General features: G+C 46.9%; 1 protein-coding gene across 9 annotated transcripts in view; it reads left to right on the top strand.

Moving 5' to 3' along the window:
* Positions 1-23,244, top strand: part of ARHGAP22 (Rho GTPase activating protein 22) — a 113,903-nt gene that overhangs the window by 82,933 nt on the left and 7,726 nt on the right. For all 9 annotated transcript variants that reach the window (XM_064463723.1, XM_064463724.1, XM_064463722.1 and 6 more), the window contains 5 exons: positions 5,225-5,432; positions 9,578-9,710; positions 14,349-14,422; positions 16,373-16,494; positions 18,992-19,895. In XM_064463723.1, coding sequence (XP_064319793.1) covers positions 5,225-5,432; positions 9,578-9,710; positions 14,349-14,422; positions 16,373-16,494; positions 18,992-19,895 — 1,441 coding nt within the window. The remainder of the gene's footprint in view (positions 1-5,224; positions 5,433-9,577; positions 9,711-14,348; positions 14,423-16,372; positions 16,495-18,991; positions 19,896-23,244) is intronic.

Raw genomic sequence — 23,244 nt, 5'->3', positions numbered from 1 at the left:
GCAGCATCCAGGTGTGTGCCTGATTATCTTCCCGCACATCTTTTAACGTGTGTGTACTAAGCTGAACGTACAGCTGACGTAGGTGTGTCTGGACTTTTCCCACTTTAAGCACATACAGAGTCCTCAGCCCTCCCTGTAAAGAAAACCTACTTAAGAACTGACTTTATAATCTCTGTCTTTAGTTTATTTTGGTTGAAATCAGAGCTCTGATGAGGAAAAATGAAGCAGGGAGCATATATTTTTCTGCCCACTGCATGTCTGGACAGCATAGCTGAATGTATAGGCTTTGTATGCCTGGAGCTGGTGGGTAAGCTATTCAGGCCAGGACAGAGAGCCTGTCTGTGTCTTAGTCAGTACATCATTCCTGGCTCGCTTTTTCCACAAAGAGCCACCTAAATCTTTAAAGAACACAGACAGCTTGTTGGAGTAGAGGAAGGAAATTCTGTAGCTTGAATCTCTTGAATCTATCGGAGATTAAGGATGTGGTCCCAAGCACGCTGGGTTTTTTCTGCTTTGAAACCAAACAAAAGGGCCAGGCTATAGATAAGGGTATGACAAGGAAAAGTTAACCCTTGGTTTGCTAGAAGCTTTTGGCTTTATTTCCAGCCTAACTCTGTCTGGGAGTGTGACTGGATGGCACTGGCTCCCCTTCTTCTGAATGGAGAGAAAGACTTTAATGTCTTCCAGCAGGATCATCAAATGGAGTGAAGTGCTGCCAAGTTCAGTCTGAGCTGCAGGCCCCAGTGATTAAAAACAGGCCTGTGCCTAGAGGAGCCGGCAGATGAGGCTGTGTGTGACTAGCTCCACATTAGCTTTTCCTTGCAAAGCAGGGCAGACTCTGTCCAGCCCAGCGATGCTGTCATATCCTGGTAGTTTCAGGAACTTTTTACTACATCACTTTTACAAGCTCCTCTGACACCTAGCTGAAGTGAGATGAGCTTTACAGAGCTAGGAGGACACTGCCTCCTCAGTCTGCCCTGTTTAGGCCTGGGAGACTGAAGTTGGTGCATCTGCCAGTGCAGCAGTGAGGACCCCAGTGGTTATTTTCCTAAGGGTAGACCTCATCAAGGCCCCCCCAGCATTTACTCAGAGGAAAGATTTCTGCAAGCCCAGGACTGTCAGCAGCTCCAACTTGCCTTTGACAGTCCCTTTCCAGTCCCAGTCCAAAGATAGCTCTTAGCTTGCTCCTTCTCTGAACCCTAACACTGATTTCCTTTTCTAAGCCATAGACAAGCTCTGCAACAGCTGCACAGATGAACGATTTCTCCAAGGCCAGCTTTCCAGCCCTGCCCTAACTGCAGCTCTACGCTTTCTCTCCCTAAGCCCCAACCCTAGTGCTCTTGCTTCCAAAAGACTTGGCCTGGGAACTATCTTTCTTCTGAGCAGTTGCTGTGGGGGAGTCCTTATCTATGGCTCAGCAAAAAAAAAAAAAAAAAAATTAGGGCTAGGATAGAGAGAAAGAAAAAGCATAGGGCTGCAGCATAATTGGGGCTGCAAAGGGAAAGTTGTAGTTACGAACAGACTTGGCTTGGGCAAAATATTTTATCTGTGCAATGCTTGGTGACCTTTTCTAGTGCTTTCCTGGAAAATTAGGGTTCAGGGTTGAGGGAAAGAGAAAACATAGATCTGCAATTGGAGTTGTGCTGGAGTGGGGCCGCCAAACCAAGGTAGGAAGCAGCCAAGAGAGCTGGGCTGGAAGAAGTCTTTCATCCTGGCAATGGCTTTAGGGTCTTTTATTCCCCTCAGCAAAAAATGACCTGCGAGGGCTGTGCAATGGCACCTGCACAGCCCTTCGGTACACGCTGTCACGCAATAAGAAACCCATGCTTGTGCCAGCTCCTTTCGCTCGTCATATGATAGGTGGATCAGCTTCATCCTCAGTCATGTCAGTCTTGGTTTTATGACTGTTTTTTCTTTTTACCTATTTGAAATGGCGTGAAGGGAGGGTGAGCAGTATTGCAGTAGGACAATATTACAGTGCCTTTTTTTCCTCCAAAGATCGCTGTTTCCATCCAGGAGAAAAAGGTGTTACCCAACCTCCATGCCTGAGAAGGGCGAAAGAGAGGGTCCTCAGCATCTGGTTCTGCAGCAAACACCCATAGCAATGTTAATACTGTGCTTGTGAAAGGGCCATCTGCTGGTCCTTCTGAATCTCAAAGCAGGTCACCCTCCTATCTCTATCTGCTATCTTAGCATCACATTCCTTAACCTCTGTCAGTGGTCTCTGTTTGGCTGCAGTCAGCTTGTTACCCAGCAGTCGGGCTGGGCTTGATGGGTTGATTGTACCTACAGAAAGCTCCTGCCATTGTGATCCAGGTTGACCGGGAAGGCAAGAACTGATGTTGCCTGAAACATACTACAGCATGTTGCTGACCACAGACCAGCCAAGGCTAGGGAAAAGTAGACAAAGCTTCACACTGCAAGTGGAGATTATGTATGCAGCTGTTCTGTGCGTGCTTGCATATGTGTGTGTCTGACACCGCCTTTGTCCTTGCTCAGAGTTAAGTTTAGAACACCAGAACACGGGCTTCTGGAAAACATTACCTCTGTGCTCTGTACCTGGGAAATACAGAGCATTTACCTCTTTCCCAGAGCCTTCTCTAGACAGACCCTTTAGGAAACAGGGCTGTGATTCAGCAAGGAGAGATCTGAGAAATCAGGGCTGCTATCCTCTAATTGTCCTGATATCTACCACAGCCTGACCCCCCATAAACCTGTATGTCTTGCATCTGGAAGAATGAACACCACGCAGCATTTTAGGGAAATAAATGGGTTTGGTGGGAGGAAGCCTGGCTCAGAAATTGATGATAGGCTATGGAGGGGTTTGTCTCTAAGGTGCACAGCTGAGGGTCTGACCCAAGCTTGCTGTAACTAATGCTGAAGGACCTTGGTTCGCACTGGCCCGCGGCCCAGGATCAAACAGTCAGGTCAGAGGAGGAGGGAGAAATGGTGACTAGCAGAATGGCATGAGGGGGGTTAGAGAGGGTGCATGTGCCTGCTCAGCTTTTCACAGCTGAGGGGCCTGCACTGTAGCTTGCAACTCTTGTTACCTGGATCACTCCTGTGTGCATTTACTATTATATGCAATGTTGAGAGTCACCCCCCATGAGCGGGATCAGCAGAGAGGCTGAGAGATGAACAGGCCATGGAGACTTCACTTTTTTAGCTACGACCTGGATCCAGAACTTATCTGGGAAACTGGGCTAAAAAGGTGGTTCTTTCATGGCTGCCCAGCCTCTGTAAGTGCCCTGGAAAGCCTTGGACAATGCTAAGCCCCACATACCAAGCAGTTCTGCTGTGCCCCGTCAGGACAGCAGGGACTACGTGATGAGACTACAAAGCAACCTGTGCAAAAGCAGGAAGAGATTGTCTGTCCTATAACTTAACATCAGAGACACCCGTGTCAGTGAAATTCAAGCAGATTAGAAACAAGAACTAGTAAAGCCTTTACTCTGCAAGAAAGCCAATATTTACAGTGATAAAGATAAGTCACTCCCATGCTCTAGGGCATGCCCTCCTGCCAGGATAAGGAGGGAATTTCCTTTGAGACTCTTCATGGCCCTCCAGCTCTGATACTGTAATGCAGTTGTGTAGGCTGGGGTGTAAGGAAGGTTTCTGTCTTCTGATGTATAACAAATGGGCAGGGAAAGGAAATTGGACTTTAGGATCCTTCCTGAGTGTTTCATTCAAGGAGTGGAAGCCAATAGTGAAAGGTTTGTGCTGCTGAGGATTCAGCAGGGTAGGACTGAATATAGAAAGCAGGTATGGTTTGGCATGACGTCTCCCATGAAGGACAGTGAAAGGTGGTTAGGAATCTTCCTGCCAGGAGTTATCAGCCTCCCATGAATATAGCACTAAAATAAAAAGGGAAAATGTGGTTACTAGCAGGAAAGTATGTGGAGCCTTGAGAAACAACCAAATCCCCGGGCCTGGTATGAGCACGTATCCATTAAACACTGATTCTGGCTATGGGTTGTGAACACAGTGTAACTCCTGTATCTCATGCTGCCCCTTTTTCAGACCCGCAGGGTTAACTGAGTGCTTAATGCATGATGCAAAGGTCCTTCATATCTGTGGAAAGCTTCCTGTTTCTTTGAGAATCTTTGAACAGAATTTCCTAACTGCTACGGGCTGGTCTCATCTGAAATTGAGTAGATTCTGGGATTCTCTCACTTACTGAATTCTTATTACCAAAATATGGTTAACTTGGATGCTTTCCTCCCCGACTCCACCACACCTTGTAGGGTGCTAGAATTAGGGTCTCAGAATACAACTCGGCAGCTGCCCTTTTAGATGGAGCAGTCTCCTAATGGCAGGGATTGAACTAAGACCTCTGGGTCTCACAGCCTGAGCCCCTTCTGTGTTGTCGAAAAGATCTGCCGCCAATAGTGGCATTCAGCAGCTGCTATTGATCAGGCACTCCAATATCCCCAGAGAGAGAGGCAGTGCTTCGTACTTGGCGATATATGTCTACAGTACATCTGACTTAATAATTACTTAGGCCAGCCTGGTTTTAGAGTATCGGGCACTTCTGATCTGTTCAAGGCACAAGAAGTACAGTACGCAGGTTTTAGTAGGAAGGGCAATGTATTTTGCATGCATTTTGCTCTGTGTTTTAATCCAGAAATTTGAATTAAAGGGAAAGAAATAAAAATGCAAAGCTTGCAGAATGGTGGGGGATTTTCACAGTAGCCAGTTTTAATGTTGACATCTGTATTCTCTTATGTTAGCAATCCCCTGCTAGCAGGATTGCTACCTGTTGGGCTGGGCAGCGGCAGGCAGGGGAAGTACAACTCTGTGACAACTAAGAAGTGGGTGTATGCAGGAAGGAATCGTGTCCCATAAAGTAAGTCAATGTAGCCTTTGTTTTGGCATTCTTGGGACAGAAGATGCAATGGAAGTATGATCACTTAGTCCTGATTCAGCACAGCTACGTATAACCATAAACATAATCTTAACCCCACCTTCCATGTGTATAATGAGATATAAACTGGCTTAGGATATTAGGATAGTTTGAAGCACTTTTAAGTAGGAAAGAAAAAAATCACTCAGCATATAATTCTTGGTTTTAAAAATAATTTTAATCTTCTGAATCGGTTAGAAACTGGGCCTCATACAGGTTCACCCCCTCCACATGGAAGTTCCCCTCATTGTACATCTTGAGCGATAGCTCAAGAAGAGCTTAAGCTGACACCCAGTCGTGTCTCTTGCTCTCTGTTGGCAGGGATCTTTGGGCAGCGGTTGGAGGACACCGTACAGTACGAGAGGAAGTATGGCCAGCGCTTGGCCCCACTGCTGGTGGAACAGTGCGTGGATTTTATTCGGGAGCGAGGTCTTACAGAGGAGGGGCTCTTTCGGATGCCTGGCCAAGCCAACCTTGTCAAAGATCTGCAGGATTCTTTTGACTGTGGAGAGAAACCCCTTTTTGACAGGTGAGTTGACATCACCAAATTCAGCCTGGTTTATCTGTGGCTTGTAAAATCTGGCGGGAATGGCCTTGTGGTGGCTGTCCTAGTTCACATGTCCTTTCCATACCATCGTCCTCTTCTGTTAGAGTGCCACTGGGTCTTTCCCCTGCATGGTGTTGGATGCGGAGGCCTTAATTCAGCTGAGCCCTTGAGCAGCAGGAGAAATTGATCCCATTAACCTGGATGGGGCTACTCCAGTGCTTAAGCACATGTTGAATGAAAGGCATTGCTAGATTTGGGTGCAGCATACCCAGCAGTTTGTGGGGTCCTGCCATAGAAATGGATATGACAGAGGTGAACTAGGTCTTCTACTGCTTTCAGATGTTGCCTTTTCCCTTGCTGTAACCACAGCACATCTGCCCAGGGGCAATATCTTGACTCTTCTCCTTCCTTTGACACCAGGTTTCAGAACAGTCACCACCATCGTACACATCTTCCCTGGCTGTTATGCCATGTGTAGATGTTTGTATAGAATTGGTCAGCGTGTCATAACAAAGCACTTTCTGACCCCAGAACAATTCTTGGCCAAAATGATTTTTTTCTTTGGTCTGCAACTTCAGCAGCTGAGACAGAACATTTATTTCAAAACTGAATATATCTTCTGATTTTCAACAAAACTCGAGACAAATGTTTCTGAAATAAAGATGGCAATTTTGCATTTTTCTTCTTAGTATAAAAATGTTAATGTAATAGCTCCTTGCCTGGTACAAAGATATACTAGCTGCCTTTTTGTCCTGGTGACCGTGCCAACGTCACGGAGCAGCAAGGGCCAGCTGCTGCACAAAGCAAGGTGAGCCAGGAGCCAAGCGTGGTAACAAGGCTGACAGAAGCAGTGGCACGGTCCAGTGATCACCGGGCAAGTCCATAGCAACGAGGCAGGTCCAAGGTCAGACTAGGTAATCTGTCCATGAGTTGAGGTCCAGGCCCAGATCAACGGGGTCTGTAGCCAGGCACAGATGTGGCTGTGAGGCAGCGGGAGTTGTAGCTCAGACCCAGCACAGACTCAGCTTAATATCGGCTCCCACGGGAAGAGTGTCAGCCCTGGCCCAGAGCGCTCTGCCCAAGGTCAGCAAGGGAAGGGGGGCAGCTCTCAGCTGCGCTGTCTCTACATTGGCCCTGAGCCTGGGCGGTCAGAGGGCAGATGGTCTCAGGACCCCTGCAGCCAAATCCTGTTCATACTCTGTGACAAGCATTTCCTTCCCTCACTCGTATGTACGTGCTACACAGAGTGAGGGTCGATATTGTGCTAACCTAAACAGCGCTTTGAGAAATGGGCCTTGGCCCTAACAGAGACCTCGAACTCCGGGGATACTTGGATCCAAGGCCATTGTGTAGATGTGGCCCAATCGCTATCACAGGTCCAGAAGTAGGATCAGGTCTGGGATTTTGACTTGGACACCTGGCTGCGCTTCTTGCAGGAGCTCAGTAGCGCTGCCTTCCCAGGTGGTGCAGGCAGCATCTGGTATATTGCCAGCACATTAACCTAGGGGATCCCTTCCCCTGGATCCGCAGCCAGTCTCAACATTGCCAGTAGCATCCCCGCCTACTGCTGCAGGAAGAGTTGGTGCTCCCCTGCCTGGGCAGCACAGTGTTTGGTCTCATCCTGGGAAGAATATCCTTAGAATTTACTGGGAACATTCTTCTAATTCTTCCCTCCCCTCAGATTCCCAGACCACCCATCCTCCTCTCTTTGATTCTTAACCACAGTCAGTATTTACTCCCTAAATGGAAGTGTCAAATATTTAGAGATATTTTCATGAAAAAATAAAGTTTGAAATCATCAAATTGTCTCACTTCATCTTTTCTTAAACAAAATATTTGTATTTTTAACTGAATATCTGGGTGTTCTAGTTCAGAATTAGAATTATCTTAATTCACGTGGAAGTGAACAAAGTTACTTTGCAAAATGCTCTTATTCTGGAACAGGAGTATCTATGGAAGGAAATCATTAAGGACAGTTTCACATTAATGTTTTACCTTATTCTAATCCGTACTAAATTCATTGTCATGAAGATAAACCGAGCCTCCCCCCAGCATTATTAAAGCAGAAAACACCTTTATTTCCATAGGCATCTGCACTGGTTAAATAGATCAGTGCTAAGTCTCACCTTTAACAGAGGCAATAAAGATCTCCGTGAAGGAATGCCTGCCTTTCGGGTCGTTGATCTGAAATGCGATAACTGAGGGTTCAGTACAGAGCTAAAGGAGGCAAGCCCAGGGGTACCCGAGCAGTGCGACAGCTGGGGGTCGCCCAGTCGTTGCCTTCTGCCTTTCCCACCATGGGCGCTGCGACTTGAGGCCCTGCTCTCTGGTCTTGGATGCCTGTAGTCACAGAGAGTGACAAGGGAGAGGCGGTTATATCCTGGCTAAGTGAAATGCTTCACCTCCTATCAAGCATAATTTTCTCTACGCGTAACTAAAACTATCCATGTATGGCCTAGGATACCTAGACAGCAGCAAGTATTTTCTGCAAGTGTGAAATTCATATACTTGTTTCCAAACCAGGTGCAGTGAACGGAATATCCTTTTTTTGCTTAGCTGCAGTCAGTGCTTTTAGACATCTACAGTGACCTTCCAAACGCTAGAGCCTGCCTGCCCCAAGTGGATCGGATCTCTGTGCTGACTGATAATGAAAATATTTATTTTTAAAAGGCTTGCTTTCCCTATTTGGATTTTAAATGCATATGTATATTCTCAAGAAAGGCCAGGTGTTGCTGTTTTGGAAGCACCTGCAGCAGTCTGCTCCGATTGCACATCCATGCCATTGAACGTTCGGCTGGATTTCACATGCCCTTGTGGATGAAACCATAACTGCAGCCAGCGGCCCTGAAGCTGTAGCCTGGGCTCCGCTTCTGAGGGATGGTCATATCCACCATCCACACCTGAAACTCCACACTAAAAAAGAAGAAAAGAATAAGGGTGCTGACCTCATTTGTAAAGTGTTTACGATCAACTGAAGAAAACCACTATGTGAAACCATGGTATTCTCAAATATGACGGAGCTGTTTAAGAAGAATAGCGTTATCAGGATTAGCAGCAAACGGTAGCTGCTGGCAGCTTCCTGTTGTAATTTTTCCTGTTTTGTTTTAGCTGTGTGTTCCAAAAATGCTTAAAAACATACTAAGCAGAAGAGATCCAGCTTTTAGAGAGAAGTGAGGGTTTTAAGCTCTGTGGCCTGACGGTTACTGATGTTTTTCTCTGAGCTCTTTAAAGACTGTTAGGGCAACGGTGGGCAGTGGGGAGCTGGTGACAGAATCTGTCGAGACTTCCAGCGGTCGAAACCTTTAAGGAGGCCATCTGCAAAGATTGACAAAGCTGTACAGCAGGACACTTGGGATGAGGGAAAGGTATCGCCATACCTCAAAAACTGGATAGGAAATGGAAAGGGAAGAGGAGGTGCATCTTCATCATGGGATCTGACACCTCAACCCCAACTTAAAGCAAAGGAGAGAGAAGAGAAAAAGAAGTTTCTGGAGTGGGAGAGAAAAGAAAAGCTGATAGCCCAGCATAACAGATGGGCTAGGAGATGCTAGGTACCCCAGCCTGGGGGAGGACATGTGACTCACAAGCCAGGCAGACATGCCAAACGGCAAGAGAGGGCATGGAGGAGATACAGCTTCCTCCATCTTTTTCAGAATGATTGACCAGGGCACTTGGGAGCCTGGACCACCAGGCACAGGCAGGTGCTGGCCGGGGAGAGTATCAGGCAGGAGAGATCAGTGAGAGGATCAGAGGCTATGTTCCATTGCACGAGGATGCAGAGCTCTGTTGTCAGTGCTACATGATCGCTGTGCCTGGACTGTATTGCTCACATTCCTGATCCACACTGGCTGAGGAAGCACAGCACCAGCCTACCTTAAGCAGTGCCATGGTCATATCCCTTCCACTGCCTGTATTGCCGAAGAGGCATTTCTATCTTGACGAAATGGGAGATTCCCCTTGTTGCCAGGTTGACCCTCCTGCCTAGTACAAACGTGGCAGAACAGCTTCCTTCCATTGGCCGACTTTGTCCCTGTCCCTAAGAGGGACCTTGATGCACCCCCAACAAAAGGCATCAAGCTTTTGGGTAGCGTGGGTTTCTAAATTTCCTTCCATCTTCTCTATTGCAGCAACACAGATGTTCACACTGTGGCGTCCCTCCTGAAGCTTTACCTTCGAGAGCTGCCAGAGCCTGTCATCCCCTTTGCCAAATATGAAGACTTTCTTTCTTGCGGACAGCTACTCTCAAAAGATGAGGGAGAGGTCAGTGATCCTTCTAATCTGCCTTCTTCTACTTCAAAGGTTGTCCCCAAGATTCAGTGTAGTACAGCTTTCTTCCCCTTATTCTTCAGTCCCGATTTAAATCAATGACGTTCCTGGGAACCTTCCCCTAAATTTTCCTGAAGCCATGAATTGGGCATTAAGATCACAGGCTCCTGCTTGAAGCAGGAACTTTTTTTGAAGTCAGCCTTGCAGCCTGGTGCTTCTTTCTTCTGAACAAAGCTTTTCAGTAGCATAATTAGCAAGTGATGCAAGGTAGGAGATACGGGTTCCTTTCTCAGCCTTGCTGAGACTGTTGACTCATTAGCAAGCTGTATGAAGTCATTCCTTTTTTCTGTGTTTTCAGTTTCATATATCAGAACAGCATGTTTTGCTTCCCAAAGTTTTTGGTGGATGAGACGCTGATCAGCACAATGGTCTTTGTACTTCTTAGAGGAAAGGCGTTACAAAAAAGCAGGTTGTGATATTGTCCCAAGATGGGGAAAATAATGCTCTGATTACTTTGCCAGGACCTTCTTACGATGTACCTCTCTTTGGTTTCCAGGCCAGGGAAGGGGCTGACAAAAACCTCCAAGTCTGTGGCAATCATGGAAATTTTGATTCACTGCTTGGGAGAAGTAGGATAATTTACAATATGATTGATTGATTGATCTGTTTCATCCATATTGTTCCTCTTGTGGTGATGCCTGAGCTCTTTGCTGACTGCAAAGGCATGTTGGATCTGGTCTAACGCAGGTGGAACTGTGCCACCTTCTAAAACAGAGGTTTAAGGAAGCTGTAAGCGTTGTTACTGGTGTCAGCTAAAGCAGCAAAGCCTGAGGGCTTACGAGTCACAGTCCACAGTTCTCTCTCTTTTCTGTGTGTGGCCTCAAGAGCCTGCTCACATCTTTGTCTCTGGTGGGGATTGTAAAAACTGTTCTTTACTGAGAGCCTGGGGTTCACCTTTGTCCAAGTGGCAGAAGGCTCTGGGTGGGTTCAGTCCTTCATGAGGCCCATAGGAAGATGTTCGTTTGCATGCATCAAATGTAGCGTATCTGGTAATGTTGGTTTTTTACAGATAAAAGGCAAGTTAGCTACTATGTGTACTCACATGATGTACCCTCTAGCGAACTCTGAGAAAGCAAATCTCTGTGCATGACACAGCACGTTACCACGCATGGATATGCATTTGCACCCTGGACGCAGCCACATCAGTGTGTCAGAGCAATAGTGTTGTCTTTTAATAGGTGCAGGTATGTGCCTACTAGCTCCAGAACTTGCTCGTTTTCTGCCTTATCCTCAGTCGACTCGGGCATCTCTGCATGGTGCCACGTTACAGCGCAATGGTTGATTTCACAAGAAACAGCAGCAGTTCTAACGCGGTGGAGCTGGTTTTGCTTTGGTCATAAGATGTGCAGACTGGGAAGTTTCGGATCCATTAAGCACTATTGCACAAGAGTAGAGACATTGCCAAGTCGGGCAAACATCGTTGTATCTCAGTTGCTTGGCTTGTTAACTGCTCTGTCGTTCGCCTGATTTTGCCTGCACAGGCTGCAGCAGTTTGGGAAGCAACATCCCTGTTGGTTTCATGGGAGCAAGGCCAGACTCAAATGACTTGTAGTGCAGCGTTCCCTTTGGATTAGAGAGGCGATGAAGAGCACTAGGTAGCCAAAATGAAGGCTTACAAGATATGGTGGTGGTGATAGCACCCAATTGTCTTGTTAAGCCGCTGTTGTAAACATAAACGGGGTGGTTTTTTCGGTCAGGAAAATCTAGAACCTCAACAAGGGCTGTTTACTTCTCCAGAAGTGAAGGCGGAGTGCAGACACCGAGGCTGCAGAGGCGGCTCCTGCGCAGTAGCCCGTGGAGCAGAATGTAGCACAAAGTCGTACCCAGCCTGTAGGGCCTGACTCGCCTCTCACGTGGAAAGTCCCCCTGGTCAAAAACGTGGTTTCACTGAAACCATAGGTTTGTAGCACAAAACTATAAGCAGGGAATTTCAAAATCAAGCATTTCATTTTGAAAAAAGTATTTGGAAACCAAGGGCAATCTATTGTTTTACTTTGAAGTACTTCTTAATTTTTCACTTGGAAGTTTTGAATGAGACTTTTAGACTCAAAATATAATTTCCTTCAGTTTTTTTACACCAACCCCCCAGTAAAAATCAGAATTAATTAAGGTAAAAAAGCCGTTCAGATAAAATTGTTGGTGCCTCATGCTGCTACGTTATGACCATAGACGGGAATTATTATCATGTTAGCTTGGCCTAATCTCCACCAGCAGCAAAAAACACTCCAGCACCACCCTAAGGTTTCCATTTTTCATTCAGATTCCTGTTCATCCTCATTCTGCACCAAACTATTCTCTGGTATTGGAATGCAGACAGAAACATAACAGACACCTCGGGTTGTGCTGAAGCCTCTAGGTATCTCAGTAGGACTGCAGCGTTAAAAAAGATTTGATTCTGATCCCAACTGGCTGGGAGGAGGGATTGAAAATGAAAAACGATTTTAGAGTAAGAATGAAAGAAAGGTCTTCAAATCTCTAAACACCCATTTGAGTCTCAGCTGACTTTTCGTAGTAGTATTTCAGCCTTCACGGCTGCCTGTAAAGACGCACCCAGCAGTTCAGTGGGCTAAGCTTGGCTTTGAGTTTTTAAAGAGGGGTCTGAATTTGGGTGAACACCTGAAGTGTTGCTAGTTTTCCAGCCCAGCTAGAAACCCTTAACTGGTGCTGATCTGCTACACGTTGCAAAATCCTTGGGTTTGGGATCACTCCTTGGAAAGCACACATCTGTGGTAAACTAGGCATGCAGGGTTTTCAGGTCGGTAAGAGTTATTACTGCAAAATCCGACTATGAATGACAGTGCGGTGCCTCTATTGCTTGCGAGGCTGCAGCCATAAGCAGCGCGGCAGTTTCCAGCTTGCGTTTTCCTTTACGCTTTCACTGAGGTGTTACGAGGCTCAGCCTTCTGCCAGCTGTCGGTCAGGTGGTTGGTGGGTCCCAATCTGCGGCAGAGCTGATAAATGCCGCAGCAGGAGAGGGAGCTTTAGTTCAACCTGGCAAGTGTTTGTACCTTGACGAATATGAATATACTCTCTGTGTAACACCATCTTTGTGATTCCTCGTGACAAAGCATGGGTGATTAATTTTTAGAACGTGTTTTTTCTTTCAGGTAGCATCTTACACCTTTAGGCCCTTGTTTCCAGCTGTTCACAACTGGCAGCAGTTTCTCTTCCAAAGCCCCCTCTTGCATTCAGTGGAGCCATGGTATTTTAATTCAGAGCATTTGAAATAGAGTGACAAACACCATCCTGATTTCTGTATTTGAAATAAATTGGGTTACAGAGCAAAATTCAAGGGGGAATTAGGTCTGTTAGCTCACCTATTTCTAGTTCAAACTCCTCACTTGAAAGCTGGATGACCTGAACAACTGACCTGAACCTTCACATCAGTAGCAGCTGTCCTCGATTCAAATGTTTTCAGAAGTTTAAAAAAGAGGATTGAGATTTTCAAAAGTGACTGATCTTTTATTGGTGTCTCCGTTGTTGTCATTGTTAAACCAGCATAATTTTTAAGCCAAGGAATTAAAGAGGATTTACTGCTTTTAAGAATTCTTTTTGAAGTTTCAGGTTTTTATTAGAGGACTTTTTTTGTGCTGGGACATATAGAATAAAAAAGTGTCTATACATTCAGGGCACTAAAGATGGAGGCAGGAATACAGACTGCTCTCTGGATCTTTCTGACTTGTCTGGACCAGAGATATCAGGAACATCTTGCAAGAGGCTGGCCAGCAGAATTTCCTCCCTAGCAGTCCATAATAAATCAAGGAAAGTTTAAAATGAATGCCCAACTGCACTTTGGCTTGGAACCAGCTGGTTCTGGGATTTCTCCATCATTACTTAGCAGCCATCCATCATGAGTTAGCAGCTGTCACTCTTCCCAAATGTGCTTGGGTATGCAAAAGGCTTAGTTGTCTCAAAAAATAAGCAAATCTCCAATGCAACTGCAGCATTGATAGGAACAAGCAAATGATGCCTGGGACTGTGGAAGGACAATAGCCTTCTGACTCAGAGGGTTTCATTAGATGATTTAAGTAGCTTCAGGGTTTTAAGTCACTCCTCCGGCAGATGTCTCATCTTACGCTTTAATGTAAAGACAAATTTTATGAGGAAGTATGTCACAGCTCAGAATGGCTGCAAATGGAATTAAGTAATTAAAAAGGAGGTAGTTGAACTGGAATGTCGTTTAGCTTTTTTAAGAAAAACTCTCCTCTGCTCAGTTGAGCATTACTGCAATGTATTTATACTACACTCAGTGCCCCACGGTTGCAAAGAGGCCAGGTGCAGAAGAGGCACACTTGCTGGTACTTTCATGCTAATGCCCGTGGGCAGGCTTTGAAGACTAGCAGGCCTCGCTAATCGAAGGCTTCTACCCAAACCGTTAAAGTCGACATTGGGTTTTTGGTCAGGCACAACACACTGGATGACACCTTTTTTAAAGCAAAGCCTCCTTGTGTTATCATCTGTTGTTCATAGTCTGGACTGTGGGAAGAGGTCTTCGTAATACTGAAGGGAAGTCATGTTTGCTTTGTATCTCTTATATTAATAGCTCTACTTCTTGCTTTGCTTGTCCCTCAGGGTACCCAAGAACTGGTTAAACAGGTGAAGAATCTGCCCCAAGCCAACTACAACCTCCTCAAATACATATGCAAGTAAGTGAAATTAATTAACACTTGGAAAAGTCACAAAGTCTTTTGAGGCTCAGTCTTCTATGCAAATAATTTACTCTGAAAGTATGAATATTCAAACATCACTTACCTGGAAGTTACTGCCCCTATGAAACATGTGGATGTGAGTGTGCCGCCTGCCTGAAGGAAGCTCTTGGTTTATCCAAGAGCATCAGCCGAGCAAATTGCTGTCACCCACAGCCTTGGCAGCAGGCATGAATGATACTAATATATTAAATTGTTTATTTCAGAAGCACTTAAAGACCAGTAAAGAAAAGCACTTTTTCCAGGTTCTGCATGCTCAGAAGATTTATGACTCAAGCCGAGTAGCAGATGTGGTCAGAATAGCAGGTCTGGCCCCAGCTCCGGTTTGGGGTTGGGAGCGGCTCCCTCTTGGAGTACCAGGGATTCCGCAGCCTCGTCTCCCCTCATCTCTTTGCTGACTCTGCCAGTTTTTGAAAAGTCTGAAAAGCAGGCTGGAATGTGTTTTGGGAGCTGGAAAGGACTGTTACCCTAGATACAACACAGTGAACTTTATATTGTATTCTAGTCTCCGTGGTAGTTAGTCCCTTCGTGACCGGTGGGATTTGCACATCTGGAGCAGGCAGATGACACAAAGCCCATGACTTATTCAAGATACGTCAAGCCCTTCCCAAGTGTACAGGCAAACAGAATTTCTGAAATGTATCTTCTGAACGCTTAAAAAAAATTATTTTGCCTCACTATCTGCTTCTATTTGTTCTAATATCTGAGTACCTCAAAACAAGAATGGCTGAGGCAAGGGAATATAATTATACTTGTTTCTAAGTGACGAACTGAGGAAAGCAAAGGCGGTAGACTTTGCTTCTGACTTAGTGAAGAAAACTGAGGGTTCTTGGGTCTCAGCACAGCGTCCGCCACAGGGCAAAGCCGCAGAAAAAACGGGAGTGCCTAGAAAAGTCATGCTGCAAGTAGAAGCATTCAGAAATTGGCCGAGTAGTACAGAACAACAAGGAAACTTTTCCCCTGCCAAATCCCATCGAATCATACAAAAATTCCCAAATTTCCCAAACAGTGGTTTGGGAAACGGAGTACAGACAGCGTGAGCCTGTTCACTTCTGAGGCCGCCGTGTCCTGCTTCCCGCTGTTGCGGCTCTGCACGTCATACCGCAGAATCACAGCGTCAGGTCGGAAGGGACCCCAGGGATCATCTAGTCCAACCTTAGTCCTTCTTACAACTTGGTTAATCACGTACAAGCTATTTAGGTGTTTGTTACAGCCTTTCTCTTACTATAACTCCTGCTGGAACATTAACTGTTAGCAACTTTATGCTGATTTCCAGCCCACACATATGGATACCCAGTGTCTGGATTTCTTCAAGCGCTATCTTTGGCTTGCACAGTGTTTCTTGTACTGTTGGTTGCCCAGCTGATGCATTCATAAGAAGCATTTGGGCGACCTCTTTGTCTGTATTTTGTTAGATTCAAGCAACAAAGCTCTTTCCACAGGCTGCTAGTCCTGGGATGAGGAGTGAAATGTCTTTTTACCTCTGTTATATCTGTAAGTGCAAAATGGCAGAAGTCAATCTGTGTAATTGGAGAATTCCTATAAAAATCTGAAAATCCGTACTTTCATACCCAGTAGAAGGCTGGGTCCCTGGTAGGCTGGTACCTTTAGCAGAAACCATCCTGTCCTCTCTTGTTCGTACGCTAGGAAGGATCTGGGCTTATTACTGAGTATCTAAGTGCATTAGTCCCTAGGAGCATTTCAGGTATCAGGGTTGTATAAACGCAGGACAAAACTGTTCCTGCCCCAGAATGTCTACAGTCTAAGTATGAGGGAGAAGTGACTGACTTAATATTTTTTATAATCTTTATATACGTATAAGAATATAAGAATAATATAAATTGTATATTATTCCTCTTCTCCTTTGATTTTTCGGGGGGGCTTTTCAAGGTTCCTTGATGAAGTTCAGGCTCACTCCAGCATTAACAAGATGAGTGTCCAGAACCTGGCTACAGTGTTTGGACCAAATATATTACGACCCAAAATGGAAGATCCAGTGACCATGATGGAAGGTAGGTACTACGTTTCTGAGATAACACGATACCTGTCTCTGGGAGCTGTAAGAGTATGATGAAAGTCATAGATTCACTCAAATGTGCTTCAGAAGGGCCATGTTGAAGTACCAAACTGCTATCGTTTAGGAATGGTGCGTTTGGGTGGTTTGAGAGCTCCCTGTAAAGGACATCTAGTCCACAATGAGAGAGGTACTCTGGTTTTTGCTGTGCCACAGCAGCTAAAACTAGGTGTCACAGAAGAGTTGTCTTCTAAGCAGGTTGTGTGTGGGTCAGAACTTTACAGAACCCAAGGAACAAGTTGAAAAATCACTGTTAATTTTGGAGGTAAAAATCTGAAGCTTGAAAATTATCTACCTCCATATAGGTCAGGCAATGCCCAGGGCATGATCTCTGGCTGGCTGACACTGGGGCGGCTCTGGAGCACAACTACCGTGGTGCAAGTTTTAGCAGGGTCTTTGCCTCAAGTATTGTGGGATCTTGGCAAGGCTGAAAAAAGAATTGACGGATTCATCCAGCATTAGGCACAGACGGAGATGCCGTGCCCAGGATGTTTGAACTCAGCCCCGGCACTGCTCCGTAGCTGTAGGGGAGAGCCGGCGTGGTGTTCTGCGTGACGGAAATCCTTCGCAGAATGCCAGCGTTATCGCGCCTAAGCAGCAGCAGCGCCTTTGGCTCTGCAGCGTGACCTCTGAGAGGCACTGCAGGTGCGTGCCCCAGGTGGCAACCCACGGAAGGCAACGGGCCAGCTTCAGAGCATATATACCGTATTGCTCCGGGACGCGAAGCCAGCCACAGAGCTGCGTGCCATGTTACTGAGGGTAGCTCGAGACCTTCCCCTCGAAGGGGGCGAGGGACAAAAATGTGGGGAGGAGAAGAAGCGAGTGCAGGAGCAGATGCTGGGTACCCAGCATTACAAAGACGGGGATAGCTGAAACCTCAGTCTGTTGGGTGATGCTGACTTGCCCTAGTGGCCAGCGGCTGATTAGACTCTGCCAGCCTTTTCCAACAAGTTTGGGTTTGGTTCACCTCAGGCATTTCGTTATGCAGTTCAGCTGATGGCAGAGGTGCTTGTACTGTACGTAGGTGCCCAGGAGTCACTCTGGTCTCACGGTCTCTCCTAATCATCATATAAAAACACTATAGTGACCTGACCTAGAATTCTGTATTACCAGAGACCTGAACTGTAGAAAAATGGGGATCCAGTGACTGGATATTTAGACTTAATCATTGCACTCATAAGCAGCAGCACTGGGAATGTTTTGTTTTATTGTTAGTTGAGGGTAGAAAATCGGTTAAATAGGAATAATGGATAAGTGGAAAGACACTCAATACATTTTTTTTAGCTCCAGGGTAGCACGGATCTGTTAAATCAACTGCTACAGAAAATCACTGCTGCCAGTTCTTAACAAAAAGCACTTTAATTCTGTCTCTCTCCAAACTTAAACTGTGAATTTCTGAAGTTTGACAGCTAAATTGGTAGGAACACCCTTATCTCCAGAGAGGTTTATTTCTCTCCCCGTGCTCACAGACATAAAATTGCAGTTGTAGGTGAGCTCAGTACCTCTCGCTATCAGGCCAAAACCTCATTATTAAATCCTGGCTCTTATCTTGAACCCCTGAATATGTTAGCCTTATTCTTTATTTCAGACGATGATTAAAGATAGAATTAATTATGTATTTGCTCTTTTTAAGGTTTTCCTCTTTTGTAGAAAATGCTTTGTATCAGGTTTAGTAAGTGGTGTTCTCTGTTAGTTCATAATGGTCTGCTCCACTACTGGAAAACAATGACAATTCCTTTCTGTGGATTTAAATAATTGCAAGTACGTTCTGTACTTGCCGAACACCTTCTACGGGTGCATGTACCATAGAGATGTCATAATCTCTCCAAGTTTCTCAACACACTAAGAGTGCAGCAGGTGGCCTGAGCTGAAATTTCTCGTTCTTCAGTAAACGCTAGCCCTGGGCCTGTTAAGACTATGAAACCGGGTGCAAAATAATTGTGGAAACCTGCTGGTTTTGGAAGCTGGACGGAGAGATGCTCCACCCCAGCTAATAGGTTCGTGTGTTCAGGATCCAGCGTGCGTCTCTGCACAGGGCTGTGCTGTCCTGCACGGATGCACACGCTGAGATTGATGCTGGCTCTGAACCCCGTGCCATGGCGTGGTACAGACGTGCCGTTTCCCAACAGTCCTCCTCCTCTGTGATCCTTCGGCAGGCCAATTTATTAATCATTGCTACTGATCACGTGTACTCTGCTAGTCAGCTGCATTCATGGGTTGGACTGACGCCTGCATCCTTCACAGTCCCCGTTCCCAGCAAAGGGGACGATTCCTGCCTCTTGCCCAGAGCAGTTGCTGCTCGCGCAGCCCCGTTGCAGCACGTGGTGGCCACTGGCCACCTCCTGAGGGGCTCACAGGGCGCCTCGCAGGCAGGGAGCGAGTGTCTGTGGTCGTCCACGTCTCATCGACCGCTTGCCTTCGTTTTCTCCCCACAGGCACCTCACTAGTTCAGCACCTGATGACAGTGCTGATAAGTGAGCAGGGGCGAATCTTCGCAGTTCCCCAGGCAGAGGTGCCAGGGGGCCAGCTGGAAATCAGGCCGGCGCGTCATCGCAGTACCGTGGAGTGGATCTCCGAGGAGGACGGGGAGGACAGCAGGTCGGAGAAGAGCATTCCCAGCCCCGCTGATTTGCCTTCTAGCAACGCTGTGGCGTTAGAGGCCGCTCCTGGACCTGCGGTGAAAAACACTCCTTCAGAACACAGTGGCCAACTGACTCAGCCTGCCACCAGCCCCAGCAAAAGAGTGCAGACACTGCCTCCGTGGAAATACTCCTTCCGCCAGCAGGGAGCACGGTCCGTGAGTCCAAAGCTGGGCAGCTCATCCTTAGATATCCCCAACCTCTCCTCCAGTGGAAACTGGTTGATGAACGGACTGTACTCCCTCCGAGGCCACCGCCGGACGGCCTCTGGGGAACGAGTGAAAGACTCATGTTCTTCCCAAAGACTCTCTACTTACGACAACGTCCCTTCGTCCAGCCTCTCCCTTAGCACACACAGCATGGCCAGCACCACGTGGTCTACATCATCATGTGAAATCTCCGTGGTGGACTCGGTCAGCAGCTGCCCGGCCTGCCGGGCCAGCGACTCTTCTGCTTTAAGCTCTCTCAAAACCGAGTGGGTAACTCAGGGCTCGCTGTCTCAGAGTGAGGTCAAGACTGCAGATCTGGAGAACAGCATTGACAGGTTTGAAGCATGCAGCAGCAGCAGCAGCGACCAGAGCAACCTGGCTGCAGCTTCCAGAGACTCTGTCAAATGCTCCAGGGCCTTACAGAGCTTGGTGGTGGAGCTAAAGACAGAACTGAGCAAACAGAGGACTGAGTATGAGACCAGTATCAAAAGGTAATGTCACCTGCAAGGGGGCAAGGACGCCGCCTGCCAGCATTATCCCAGTTTGAACAGGGGTGTGGGCTCCCAGGCGTATCAGGTTCTCAGAGGGAGTCTGGGTTTGGGAGACAGCAGATTTGGTTCTGCTCGTTCCTCACTGCTCTCTGAATCCAACTTTTCTCTCTCTGATCTAAGAGAGGATAGAATTAGATCACAGGGAATTCCAATATTTCACATTCTGTGTTTTCACTGGAGATCAGAATTGCACAGGTAATGCCGAAGTCTGCTCTTTGTCAGTGTCCTGGGAGAAAGAGCAAAGCAAATGTGTGTCTTGGAGGGAGGGACTGGAACCCGGGGGGGGCGGGTCAGGCCTCAACGAGGAACCCTGTTGGTCCGTGCAGGTGCTGAGATTTGTACCAAATCACTCTGAGGTTGACGGCTCCTTGCTGATTTTCCCAACGCAAGCATCCTTCAGGAAACTGATTCTGGCTGTTGTCTAGGGGTTTCATTTGGAGGTGGTGGTGTTGGGACTGCATCTCAGTTACAACTTTTCCGGCAGCCCTTTTGTGTTGACCTTCTAGAAACCCTGCTCTCGGTTTTTGATGTGGTGGTCCGCTGCTCACTGGGACAGCTACCGACTCAAAGCAGCAGCAAGGTGCTGCTCGTACAGCAGAGCCGTGGCCTGTGCAGGTCTTTGCCCGCTCTGACGCTTACTGCAGCTGCCGGTGCGGTACTTTAGATCTGGGCTCAGAAAAAGTCCTTCCAGTTTTCAGGAGAGGTGTGTGCGAGGGCAGGGGCTGTAGGAAGAAGAAAGTATTAATAACTAGGAAGCCATATTTATCCATGCGTGCGCGTTAGGATATTAGGTTTTAGGAGTGTAAATGCTTAATAGAATGACTTTCAGGCAAGTACTCTGAGAAATGTGCGCAGGAAATAGTGTTGCTTAGAGCAATTAGCTATGTTTTAATACACAGCCATATGCAAAATTGCACACCATGTTATAACACAGAAGAATTATCGCTGGCCTGGGCTCGGCAGCCCTGGTACTTTGCACGGAAGAAGGGCTGTAGTCCAATTTCTTACAAATAGTTGAATTCCCAGCTCTTTTGGTGTGTTAAGGTGTTAATGTTACGCTCCAGTTATTAAAACTCTGGTAGCATTTACGTGCCTCCGTTTCCAATCAGTCCCCCAAACAAGGCACCAAAAGCACATAGGACTCCCTGTAGGGATTGCACAGCACAGCTTTGGGCTTTTTGTTGCCCCCTTTTTTTGTTGTTGTTAAAGTAATTTCTCAAAAATGTACCATCTAAACTGTGATCTTTTCCAGTAGGCCAGCTGCTAAGGTAGGCATTCCACTTGCTACCTTCCTGCTTTATTTTATGATTTCCCGTGGTGGTGCCTTGCCAGCCTCTGCAGCTTTTCTGCCTCTTGCATTGTACCGCCTCGGTACGTGCGGCTGGAAGGGCAGCCAGGCCACGTAGCTGTGTCAGTTCCCACCTAACATCACAGAGTGGGAGAAAAGCTTACGCCTGCCTTGTGTTCCAGCCAGAAGAGCTGTGGGAACACCACTAGCCGCTGGCATGGTGTGTTGGAAAAGCTCTGAGATCGAGCATGGCAGTCCATGGCCTTTTTTTTTTTTTTTGATGCCCTACTGATGCAGCGCGGGAGGGAGATGAGGGTACGTGCCTTGCATTGCATTCTGCGAAGCTGTCCTGGCAAACCCTGGTGCAGGGACAGAGAAAGAAACAGAAAGGAGCCCAGGCTGCAAAACTTGGAAATGTGGAGCTGCACATTTTCCCCTGCTGCCTGGGGGAAGAGATGGCTTTCCAGCTCTTATCAGTAAAACTGCTCCAACAGGGCCTTCAGCTGTTGAGGTGACACCCAGGAAGACCTGTTCTTCAGTCCAGCTGTTGAGCATTTTCAGCTGTTTCAGCTCTTACACCTGCTTTTCCCCTTCAGCTGGACAGGGACGGGGGCACTGGCTGGAGGGGAGGACTAGGAATTGGCCAGGTCTCACAGGGCAGAGTAGCTAAGGGGAAAACACCTAATGAACTAAATGGTTCATAAAACCAGGCAAGATGCAATCACTGCCTTTTTGTATTAAACAGGATGAGTCCAGCTGTTCAGGATTACAGCCCGAAGGATCTTGCTGTCAAGGCTGAGAATTCCAAGCCAAGTTGTTCAGCTCTCAAAAATTTTGCAATGTTTTTACTACAGCTGCAGCAATTTACATGTGCAAAAATATGTTCCTTTTGAGACCGCATGAAAGGCTGCTTCTGTGGAAAGACAGGAGCTAACCGGTAGAGAAGGGAGGCTGCTTAGCAGGAAAACTTTGGGCTGCCTCACTATTTTATTGAAGATAATTTAGTCCCCAAAAGTAATAATTATTTCCTTTACAATTGTACATGCGCTTGTGTGGTTTGCAGAACGCAGCGTGTGTAGCAGGGCATGTTTTAATGAAGGAATATGAGCCTTTTCTTGGCACGTACATAAGTGGAGGGAAAGCAGAGTCAGTACCTGCCTGGGGCAGAGGTAAGGAACGCTTGCTGATGGAAAAGCTGTTATTTATCATCATCAACTGCCCATTTTCTCTCTTAGTCAGAGGGAGGCAAGTTTTATGACCTTCCTGTAACCAGTCTGTTCCAGAGCATTTCTCCCTCGAGGTTAGTTTAATTATCAGGCATTCTCTGCTGAGTCTCAGTAACCCACGTTTACCACCTGGGCCTCTTAAGAAACTGGAAGCATCTTGGCGAGGACTATTACGCTGTGGCTGTAGAAAGGCAGTAAGTACTACGACCCTGTGTAGTTCAGACCGTGGACAGCCAGTCCAGGCCGCCGGAGCTGACCCCTAAAACTTTGTGGTAGAAACATTTAATTGGTAGCTCAGATCCGTAGGACATAACAGAAATGTGAGGGGCAGAGGACGTGAAGCATCGTCGCTTCGGAAGAGTCCTCTTGTATTGCAGAAGGCTGATCTGGGTGCTAAAAGTCTGCCTCTGCCAAGACAGGCACTTTTTTGCAGACATACGGCGTGTTTCTGGTCACGCATCAGTGCGGCTGGTGGCGTGTTGACTTGGTGAGCAGCGCACCTACGTGTGACTTTCTAGTTTGGGGTGAAAGTTGTGGCAATGGTGCTAGCCTTAGCAGTACGTGAAGGGATGCACTGCAGTGCCCGCATAATTGCCTCCTGGTGGTCACGAAACAGAATTCAGACTCTTCTGGGACTGGCACAACAGTCCTTTTTTTTTTTTTTTTGGGGGTGTGTGTGTGGATTCTGTCACATGCTTTTGGTGAGTAGCATTTGCCTCATCTAAAAATAACCCAGTCACAGTTTCACAGGAAAGCCAGGCTTTCGCAGCTAGGT

Source organism: Phalacrocorax carbo, chromosome 12, assembly GCF_963921805.1.
Source record: "Phalacrocorax carbo chromosome 12, bPhaCar2.1, whole genome shotgun sequence".
In the NCBI taxonomy this organism is placed as follows: domain Eukaryota; kingdom Metazoa; phylum Chordata; class Aves; order Suliformes; family Phalacrocoracidae; genus Phalacrocorax; species Phalacrocorax carbo.
This window is presented reverse-complemented; position numbering and strand designations above follow the sequence as displayed.